The sequence below is a fragment of the Scleropages formosus genome, chromosome 6 (assembly GCF_900964775.1).
Source record: "Scleropages formosus chromosome 6, fSclFor1.1, whole genome shotgun sequence".
NCBI classification, from domain to species: domain Eukaryota; kingdom Metazoa; phylum Chordata; class Actinopteri; order Osteoglossiformes; family Osteoglossidae; genus Scleropages; species Scleropages formosus.
The window spans coordinates 35872939-35883758 of NC_041811.1; the positions used below are offsets into that span (position 1 = coordinate 35872939).

General features: G+C 44.2%; 1 gene segment (V, D, J or C); it reads left to right on the plus strand.

Annotated features, from left to right (window-relative positions):
• Positions 1-3290: 3290 nt before the first annotated feature.
• Positions 3291-5327, plus strand: LOC114910741 (Ig lambda chain C region-like; the record flags this gene model as incomplete). The annotated part of the segment is given in 2 exon segments: positions 3291-3333; positions 4755-5327. Coding segments are annotated over 2 exon segments (360 nt in total), but the record flags the coding sequence as incomplete, so codon positions are not given.
• Positions 5328-10820: the final 5493 nt, after the last annotated feature.

The window sequence follows — 10820 nt, forward strand, 5'->3', positions numbered from 1 at the left end:
CCAGACCTAGCCATGACACCCTCCAGTACTGAATAATTCTCCTTCTTAATTAACTATATTATACAAATCTCATTAATTTATAACCATAGATTGGGGTTTAGCACAAGAAAAAAGAAGTTTACCACAAGAAGGAGCCTGTTTTTTGTCACTGGATGTGGAGACTGGAATTTGGAAAACCATGTTACACACACAGGGGGCGCAGTGGGTTGGACCGGGTCCTGCTCTTCAGTGGGTCTGCGGTTGGAATCCCGCTTGGGGTGCCTTGCGACAGACTGGCGTCCCGTCCTGGGTGTGTCCCCTCCCCCTCTGGCCTTATGCCCTGTGTTGCCAGGAAGGCTCTGGTTCCCCGCGACCCCGTATGGGACGAGCGGTTCCGAAAATGTGTGTGTGTGTGTGTGTTACACACACATGCAGACACACTGGCTGAAACCACTTGTCCAATGTGGGGGTCGCAGTGAACCAGAACCTAACGTGGCAACACAGGGCGAAAGGCTGAAGGAGGAGAGGACACTCCCAGGATGGGACGCCAGACTGTCGCAATGCACCCCAAGCAGAGAGTGTGACCTGGGCAAACCCGTTGCACCACCACACCCCCATTACGGAAAGGACAGTTTTCCGAAAAATTCTTATTTACCAGTCACCATGTACTGTTTTAAATGTCTCATGAAGTATTACTTTATATACACTGTATTGGAATAGCAGAGAAGAACCACACACACTACATATACAAAAGAAAAGACTGCACAAGTCACCTGAACGTGACACATGTTACTTTGTATAAAGGCACATGTCACTGTGAAGAAAAAACTCGCTGCACAACAACTGGATCCTCTGCTTCCAAGTTGTGAATTTCCCTCCAGAAATGTACTTGAAGGGTTAAATTCTTCCAACACACTGTCTGTTCCTCTACTTATTTATTTATTGTGCTCCTATGGTTCACGCCACTTTTTCTAGGACTGTCTCTTGTGCTACAGTGTAAATTAACTTGAATATGTAGATACAGCAGCGAATAGTGGTGACTGACAAAGGTTTACCTCTTACACCCCCCACAGCGGCACAACAGGGAACACCTGCTTCGAATTATCAAGCACAATCTTAAAAAGGGGCTGCGGAACACAGTCTGATGCGGAACCTTGTTCAGCCTTATTGATCACTTGTGCTCCTAGTCTTGCTCCTTGTTCCTCGCCCTGCTTCTCGATCCTCGTTCCTCACCCTGCTCCACACTCCTCGCCCTGCTCCGACTCACTGGTTTGCCTGATCGCTCGCCTGTTTCTTGGATTACGGTTCTTGGATTTGCCCCTTTGGATTCTGTTTGTACATCGGTGACCCTTTGCCTGTTCCCTGGTAATGTGTACAGAACCGGCCCTTGACCAAGCTTCCTGTGCCCCGCACTTGGGTCTGACACAACCGTCCCGGGGGAATAGCATGACACTCAAAATGTCTTTCACCTTCCTGCTTTGCCTCTGCTATGCTGTCTGCTCTCCCTTCTGCTGCACAATTCTCGGATCTATCAACAGACGATGCCACTGACACTTTCCTTTCTAACCCTGTCTTCCTCCCTTGACTCTCTCTGTCCATTATCTTCCAGACCAGCACACCCCAGTGCCACCCCATGGCTGACTGATACATTACATGCAAACAGGACCTATGTGAATATGACGAAAATCCAAGATTCGCTCAGACCTGGATGCCTACAAACAACTCTTAGCTACTTTTTTCTCTGCTGTATCTTGAGCTAAAATTACCTTCTACCACAACAAAATACTGTTTGCAACTAAAAAACCACACAGACTCTTTGCCAGCTTCTCATCCCTCCTGTGTCCTCCGCCGCCCCCTCCTCCGTCTTTTCTCACTGCTGATGACTTTGCTTTGTTTTTCAGAGACAAAGTCAATGCGATTATGGACAAGTTCTCAGCATGACCCTGTGAAAGTGATGCTCTCTAAATTCCTTGTTTCCGTGTCTCCTTACCCTGTGCCTACGTCTTCCTGATATCCCGACCCACAGCTTTGTTTCTGGACCACGACTTCGGATTTTCCTCCGAACGACGGTTGCTCCACGTTGACCTGGTGCCTGTGCTTTGATTTCGTTATTTCACCTGCCCCTTGTCTGCCCACGCTTTGCAATAAGCGGTGCACCTGCAATTGGGTACGTTGCCTTTGTTCCTGCCTGCAAGCATGACAGAAGTTACATCCTAGAACCTCCTCTAATGTCCCACTTTTTATCAATGTGCCACAGCTCCATCATGTGGTAACATGTCTTAATCGCAGTCAGTACCATGTACTGTCAGTTACAGATATTGTAGGTAGTTATAAATGGATTGAAGAAGAGAGTTAAAACTGTAGAACTGCATACAATGTCCATCAATACTGAAAATTAATTTATTTATCTTCTGAAATTTTGAGGTCATTAACAAAATTAGAAATTGAAAACTGGGCCCCGTAATGTCCGGACGTGAAATGGACACAGACCCAGGTGCGATGATCTCAGTAGCAGAGTCTATATATAAGTGTACAGTGTGAACTGGGAAATTAAGTGCATATGGTAACACAATGAATACAGAAGAAAGAGACACACGGGCTCTTCTTACAGTAAATTAAATGGTTTTAGGTGTACAACACAAATACACTGAGACTGGATTTGGACGGAGATGGAAGATGAGATGTGGACAGAATCACAAAGGACTGGAGCAGAAACACAGTGGAACAGAAGTTGGGGAACAGCTCAGTAAACACATATCAGAAGGGAAGCCACAGGAAAGTAGTAAAATGCTGATCAATAAGCCACAAACCAGTGACATGACTTCAGCCTTTTTATAGGACTGGGAGCTGTTCAGTTGCTCAACTAAGGTCAGCTGAGGTCAACTGAGGCCAACTGAGGTTAACTGAGGTTAACTGAGGCCAGCTAAGGCCAGGTGTGTTGATGCAGTTAGACTGATGCTGGACATCAGGGATTTCGCCCTTGGGGTCGTGACATGGACATGATATGAGTTTAGAGACCATTGGTTTGAGAGGGTTTTGTTTTGTTGCATAGTCTGACATTGATCACTCAAAAGTTTTTGCTGCTGTTTAACATTCAGCTTATCAGTCTTACAAAATGAAAGATGGAATAAAGACAGAAAATAAGAGAAAAATTGTATAAACTGATTAAAATATGCAATAGTGGAGTCTTTGGTGTAAAGGTGTGTTCAGTGGTGCTGTGTGTCATCATGACAATAATCCACGGTGAGCAGTGAGAGACACACTGGTGTCTCACAGGACTTTTTGTACAGCCCCTCAATGACTTTCACTCACTGTGGTGGACTTTTGGTAGCGGCACCAAACTGGAAGTTGGCAGTAAGTATTTCATCTTTTAACTCAATACCATCGACATCAAAGCTCTGCACAGATACTTTTTATGTGTTTTTTCCTTTGTTCTGTTTCACTGTATTGTCATATTTATACTTCATATTCATTGTCTAATGTGCTCCTACCAGATGTTTTCTAAGCAACATTTTGCTTAGGGTTTTAATTATTTGTGTAAACTTTTCCTTATTCTGAAAATATCTTCCTTTTTTTTTTTTCTTGTTTGTCTTTTTCGCTTCATTTCGTCAGAAAACTAAAAATAAACTTGTCAGTAGAAAAGAGCCCTATAGGGGATCTGGCGGTGCGGTACATTTTATTGTAAAAGTTCCTTTTCACATCATCAATCATGGACACACCGCTGTGATTCTTGTCTTGAAGACACCAGACATGAGACTAAATCAGTATTTACCATGAAATGCCGGTAAACACGGTATATTGACGGTACGCTGGGCACTGGAGGTTTTTGTACGAGCACGAATAGGCTCTGAATCACTGTGGGCCACTTTCGGTGGAGGAACCAGGCTGGAAGTTGGAAGTAAGAACCTTTTTCTATATTATATCTGAACACTGTAAAGTAATGAATGTAACTCGTTTTATTCCCTTAGTACATTTATATTCTTCAGCTGAGTGTCTCACTTGTGTGTTTTCAGCTGTTTCACTCAAAGTCGTTACGCTGAAAGTTTGGAAAAACAGCTTCAAATTGATGTTGCAAAATCGTTGAGAACTCATAGATGGCAACGATAAATAAAAATAAATGCGATAAATAACGATAATTAATATGGCGATAAGCGTCTTTTACTCTGTTCACGGATTTTCTGATTTACATTTAAACCTGTAAAAAATTGTTTCTTCTGTTTTTTCTGTTTTATAAATTCATTATTTGTTCCTCCGAATTAATGTGTGTTTTACAGCTGTCAGTAATACATAAGATGAAAATAATACAAACAATGTGATAAATAACTGACGCGCAGTTTACCATGGTCATTAATTCAATATGTATCCAGTTGTCTTGACTTTGAACTGAATTCAGTCCATCACTGATACACTTTTAATAATCAATCAGTGTGTTATAAAATGAAGAAAAGCAGTGTGCGGAAGGGCTGTATGAACATGTCCAGAAGGGTGGAAAAGTGACACATTATGGTTTGTAATACTGAGCTGCGGAGGTAAAAATGACCTCTAAAGGAATAAGGATCTGTTCTCTTGTATTAATGGCACATTTTGATACACCTCATACATACTGTGGGTGACATTCATAAACTGCCTATCCATTCCTCCTCTGAGAGTTAACTAACAGCTCTTTTCCTCCTCCGCTACGTACAGGTGATGAGACACAATGCGATGTCCGCTGTTAAAGGTGTTCCGTCCACTCGCTGCCCTCTCTCTGACCTCTGACCTCTGCCGTCTCCTAGGCAACGCTGCCCCCGTCCTCACGGTCCTGCCCCCGTCCAGTCAAGAGGTGTCCGGTAAGAACAAGGCCACGCTGACGTGTCTGGCCAACAAGGGCTTCCCCTCCGACTGGAAGCTGGAGTGGACGGTGGACGGCAGGACCAAGCCTGGGGACGCGAGCCGCGGACTCCTGGACAAGGACGGCAAGTACAGCTGGAGCAGCACGCTGACCCTCCCTGCGGACGAGTGGACGAAGGCGGGCACGGTGGTCTGCAAGGCCACTCAGGGCTCCCAGACTCCAGTTCTGGAGACGATGAAGAGAGCCGACTGCCCCGTGTAGATGGGCGTCTCATTACTGTGTTTTTACTCTGTGCTCTACTCCACTCTTACTGTTTTCGTAACTAGTAACATAGAGGTTAATAATGTGCTTTGCTCCACTATATATGTGAGACCCTTTACCTTGAGCTTCTCAGTATTATCCAGTGTGTCCTCTGCTCCTGTTCTGTATTAGATTATTGGTGTGTTACACTGTGTGATCTTGTGCTTGAGTGACGTCTGAAATGCAGCTGAGAATAATAAACGTTTATTGAATCAAATACGCAGTTGTTGTTTCCCTTATTAATACATATTGTGTCACATGAACTGTAATATAAGTGTTCATTTCAAATGATGAGCACAGTCCTGTTCGCAAAGAAGGCATAGAAAGTACAACGTAATTTATTAATTCAATGAAAATTTATATTTAAAAAAAAGTAAGCGAAATAAAAATCTTTCTGTCATTTAATACACTTTGTCTTCCTTGAAGGAAAATGTTTCATTATTTAACGAATGATGTATATCAAACAGAAACAGTTTGCCTGTTACCATAATGACACACACACACACACACACACACACACACACACACACACACACACAAACACGGACACGACTGCCATTGTCATAATAAATTCTGTTTATCATCTACAATAATATTCTGCAGATTTTTACATACATTTACAGCCAGTTTCTATTTGTGTTTCCTTTACACAAACAATAAAACTAGTTGCAATAAGTGTGTGTTCAGTGTGAGAGACAGCAGCTCCCTGTGACCCCACACTGACAGGGAAGGAGGAGAATCCCTAAATCACGGGGACTCACATACATGTTAACGTTTCTTGAACGTTTGGTCTTGAACGTCTCTTTAACGCGTCAAAAAAGTGTTCAGACAAGTGCTGCATAACCTACGTTTAGTGTTTCTGTTCTATGAGCGTAAAGGAAAATACTGCACTGATTGTCCCTTCCTGCTCTAACTACTGTAACAACTGTGAGCTGAAGAAAGACAAAGAGTTTTACGTGAACTACATCATGCTCTGTGCTGCACAGACACACACAGAAATGGAAGTACAAGTTGACTCAAACTCCATGTAAAGGGTCAGATGATTCTTTCTGGTGTCTCTTGATTTACCGTAAGCCCCCACCTCACAGCAGCCCCCTGGGGACGGGGGCACATTTGCCTGCTCTATTCTGGGAGCAGCAGAAGCGTCCTGCCCATGCAAATGTCAGTTTCAGCCCAACGGTTCACGGTGCGGTTTCACTGCCTGAAATACCCTGCGCTGAGGCAGGTGTGTGTGTGTGTGTGTGTGTGTGTGTGTGTGTGTGTGTGTGTGTGTGTGTGTGTGTATCTGTGTGTGTGTGTGTGTGTGTGTGTGTGTGCATGTGTGTGTGTATGTGTGTGTGTGTGTGTATCTGTGTGTGTGTGTGTGTGTGTGTGTGTGTATCTGTGTGTGTGTGTGTGTGTGTGTGTGTGTGTGTGTGTGTTGGGGGGGCAGATATCAGTCGTTATCAGCAGAAGAAGAAATGGAATCAAATTAGATGAAGTTTTTTCTCATTGGTTCAACAGCAGTTATTATCAGTGCTCTTGATTTATAATTTGTTCAATTTCCTGAGAGTCCAGTGACTATAATAGGAATCATTCACAGAAATTATTTACAGTGTTTTTCACAGTAAAGTACATTATGATTTCCTCTTCATTCTGTGTCTGTGGTTAAACTTCTAGTGTCTTCTATTAGTTATAGCAGGCCTGTTTCCAAACAGTTTGAGCCTAAGAAATATCGTACTTGGGCCCTCAACCAGGGAATGAAAACTTCGTAGAAGAAACCCTTCCCTTCATTTTGATCAGTAAAACATTTTAACAAAGAAAAAGATAAAATACAAGAGAAATGAGCAGAGGTGGCTGTAAGTGTAGTGGTTAGAGCTGCTCCTTTTGGATGTAAAACTTGCAGGTTTAAATCCCACCTCCAGCTGTTGTACCCTTGAGTGAGGTACTCGTCCTAAATTGTTCCACTAAAAGTGCCCAGATGGGTAAAAAAATTAAAAGTCACTTTAGAGGACAAATCAGCCTTTGAACTTCTGAATAAAGAAATAGATATAACATTTTTCAAAATTATTGTTTCACACAAAACTTTCACCTAAAAAAAGTACTGAACTGAGGTTTTTGTAAAAAATAGAGAATGTTATTGGGGAAGTCACTTCTCACTCATTCACTTCTCCATTGATCTCATAAGTACATAATAAACATTTATTTTTAATAATTTTTTTAAAGTATCCACTTGTTGAATAATGAATAAACCTTTATGCAGCTACTGGAGTGATGTACACTGCTTCATATGGTGGAATGTGACAAATGGACTGTACTCCAGAATCAAATGTCTGAACCCAAATCTCTCCTTCTGTTGATGAAACACACTCTTTGTATTTTTGTCCGACATGTACGTTACTTTGCAGAAAAGTGTCTGTGGAATAAATAAATGTCAATGTAAATGTAAAGTCACTGGTTCCCCCAGTGGCTTCAGACCCCAAAGGAACCGTTTCTTCCACTTACAGTAGGAAATGGCCCTGAATTCGAGACAGTTTTTAGTTCAGCATAAAATATATATTTCAGACTTTGGATTCTACACTTTGTGTATTTTTAGCATTACTTTATATTATATTATATTATATTATATTATATTATATTATATTATATGGGTGCGGTGGCGCAGTGGGTTGGACCGCAGTCCTCCTCTTCGGTGGGTCTGGGGTTCGAGTCCCGCTTGGGGTGCCTTGCGACGGACTGGCGTCCCGTCCTGGGTGTGTCCCCTCCCCCTCCGGCCTTACGCCCTGTGTTACCGGGTAGGCTCCGGTTCCCCGTGACCCCGTATGGGACAAGCGGTTCTGAAAATGTGTGTGTGTGTGTGTGTGTGTGTGTGTGTATATTTATAATAATGTGCATTTGTCACTGCTGTGTCCATTTGTCAACAAAATGTAACTCTCACACTGTAGTTGTCACGTCCCACGGGGTCACTGCCCCTCCTGGTCAGAGGCGGCGCCACTCAGTGCCGCTAGTTAACGCTTACCTATCACCTCACAGTCTCGTAGGACATGGAGGTATAAAAGGAGCCAGCGGAGCAGAACTACTTGCAGATTCTTAATCAGCGGTTCTATTGTGCTCTCTTGGCGATTCGTAGTCTCTTGTTCCCACAATCTGTTTCCTAGGTGTGCATGTTCCAGTCCCGAGTGCCCGTCCCATCAGTTCCTGCCTCTTGTTCTTCAGTCCTGGTCCATCGTTCCTGTCCGGTATTTCGTCACGTCTCGGGGTTGCGGTCATACTCACGGATTAGCGTTTCACTGTTCACCGTAGTTCAAACACCGTGTGTGTTTCCTGGTCTCGTGTTTCCTGTTTCACTTCCACCGAGTGTCTTACAATACGCACAGTACACTTTTAACATCACACTGCACGTGAAGTCATTTTATATTTCGTCTGTGTTTGGACGTAATAGCAACGCGCGTCCGTGTCGGACTCCCGTCCGTGAAATACAGCTCCTTGATGAATGTACTGTACTCAATGTAGAGTACAAATGAAAACATAATTTCAATTTATTGAAGAATTAATGAATTAAAAACAACTAAATATATGTTACACTCCAGTGAAACTGGTAGTGAGTTTATTGTTTTATCTGTTTTTGTAGAGTCACCATTAAATTGTGACACTGACCATCACAATAACAGACATCATACAGAAATCAAAATGGACACATTTGTTATTGTTACGCGGAACCGAGGCCGCAGGGAAGGCTGGACCCAAGCACAGGATCGTTTGTCAGGAACCGAGGAGTCAGGCAAGTTCTCATTGTTGGGGTTGGGCGAGGAGTCAGTCAACCGGCGGTCAGAGTGGGAGCAATGATCCGTAGATGAAGTCAGGGGGCAAGGCGAAGCCCAAAAGGCAGGGAATGAAGAACAGAGACCAGGGACAAAGGAGGCTGCGCCATCGGCACAAAGGGGGACAGTTGTCTCAATGTGATTCCGCGAGTGCAAAGGGCCTGAGGAGGGTCTTTCAAAGTCAAGTGCTCTGATTGTCATCAGGTGCTTCATTGGCATCCAGTGCTGTTGATCGCGGTGCGGGTGTGGACGTGACAGTTATATATATATAGTGGGCTACTGGAACTAGAACAAGGCATCCATGGACAAGAGAGGACAATAGGGAACTGTTGGAATGCTACTACACAAGTTACCCTAGTGACAGGGGTTACATGAAGAGGACGTGGGACCTATGGATACTTTGAAACCCAACATCAAGACTAACGCCTAAACAACTAGTAGCTCAGTGTTACAACATCTGCAAGAAACAACTGCTATCACAACTAGAGATTGATGAGGTACAGCACAAATGTTACAGCAAGGGGGAGCCAGGGCAACAGGTCAGGGGGGAGATATCATCATCCCCACACTCCGAGATTGGGTACCAAGCACCAAGAACAATGAGCCCTTGTAAGCTGAATGCAAGAGCAGCTGACCTAAGAGATAAGATCATGGCTAAGAAGGACACCTGGAGCCCCTGTGGCCGATTACCAAGACCGATGGAAGAACCTACTGAAAGTCTACTAGAAGATGTGAATGCAGCACTACGAACAATCCCTACTGAGACCAACCAGCTGATGTACAACACAGCAACAGTAATCCTTGAGATGCTTGGATACAAGATGAATACCAAGTATAAGAAGCTGTATCCGCCATGGAAAAGAAGGCTAGAGGCAAAGATCAAGGCAGCACAAAGGGAAGTTAGCCAGCTATTGGAACTGCAGAAAGGCGTGGTGAAGACCATGCCTAAGAAGTACAGCAAGCTGTCTATACCTGAGGCCTTAGAAACTGCCAAGCAAAGACTCACAGCCTTGGCTAACTGCCTGAAGAGGTACACAAGAGAGATAGAGGGCAGAAGAATAAACCAGATGTTCTCCACAGAACCATCCAAAGTGTACTCTGAGTGGCAGGGTAATAACATGAGAGCAGACCCACCAAGGTTGGAGACTGAGCAAAACTGGAAAAACATATGGGAGAAGGAGGCATCACATAACAACAAAGCCCAGTGGCTAGTGGATCTAAGAGCAGACCACAGCAACCTCCCTGAACAGGATCCAGTAACCATCACAGTGGCAGACATCCAAGAAAGAGTCTCAAGTATGAAGAACTGGACAGCACCAGGCCCTGACATGATCCACACCTTCTGTCTAAAGAAGCTAACTGCACTCCATGAGCGCCTGGCAACACAAATGAACCAGCTGCTAATGGATGGGACCCACCCTGAATGGTTAACAGAAGGCCGGACAGTCCTGATCCTGAAGGACCCCCAGAAAGGAGCAGTCCCATCCAACTATCGCCCGATAACCTGTCTCTGCACAACATGGAAGCTGCTCTCAGGTATCATAGCAGCTAAGATGAACAGGCATATGGCTCAATACATGAGCGGGGCCCAGAAAGGAATTGGTAGAAACACGAGAGGAGCAAAACACCAGCTACTGGTAGACAGAACAGTCACTCGAGACTGCAAGACCAGACAGACCAACCTGTGCACCGCCTGGATTGACTACAAGAAAGCCTATGACTCGATGCCTCACTCATGGATCCTGGAATGCTTAGAACTATACAAGATCAACAGGACACTAAGAGCCTTCATCAGGAACTCAATGGGGCAGTGGAAAACAACCCCAGAGGCCAACTCCAAGCAAATTGCGCAAGTCACCATCAAGTGCGGCATCTACCAAGGAGATGCATTGTCCCCACTGCTGTTCTCC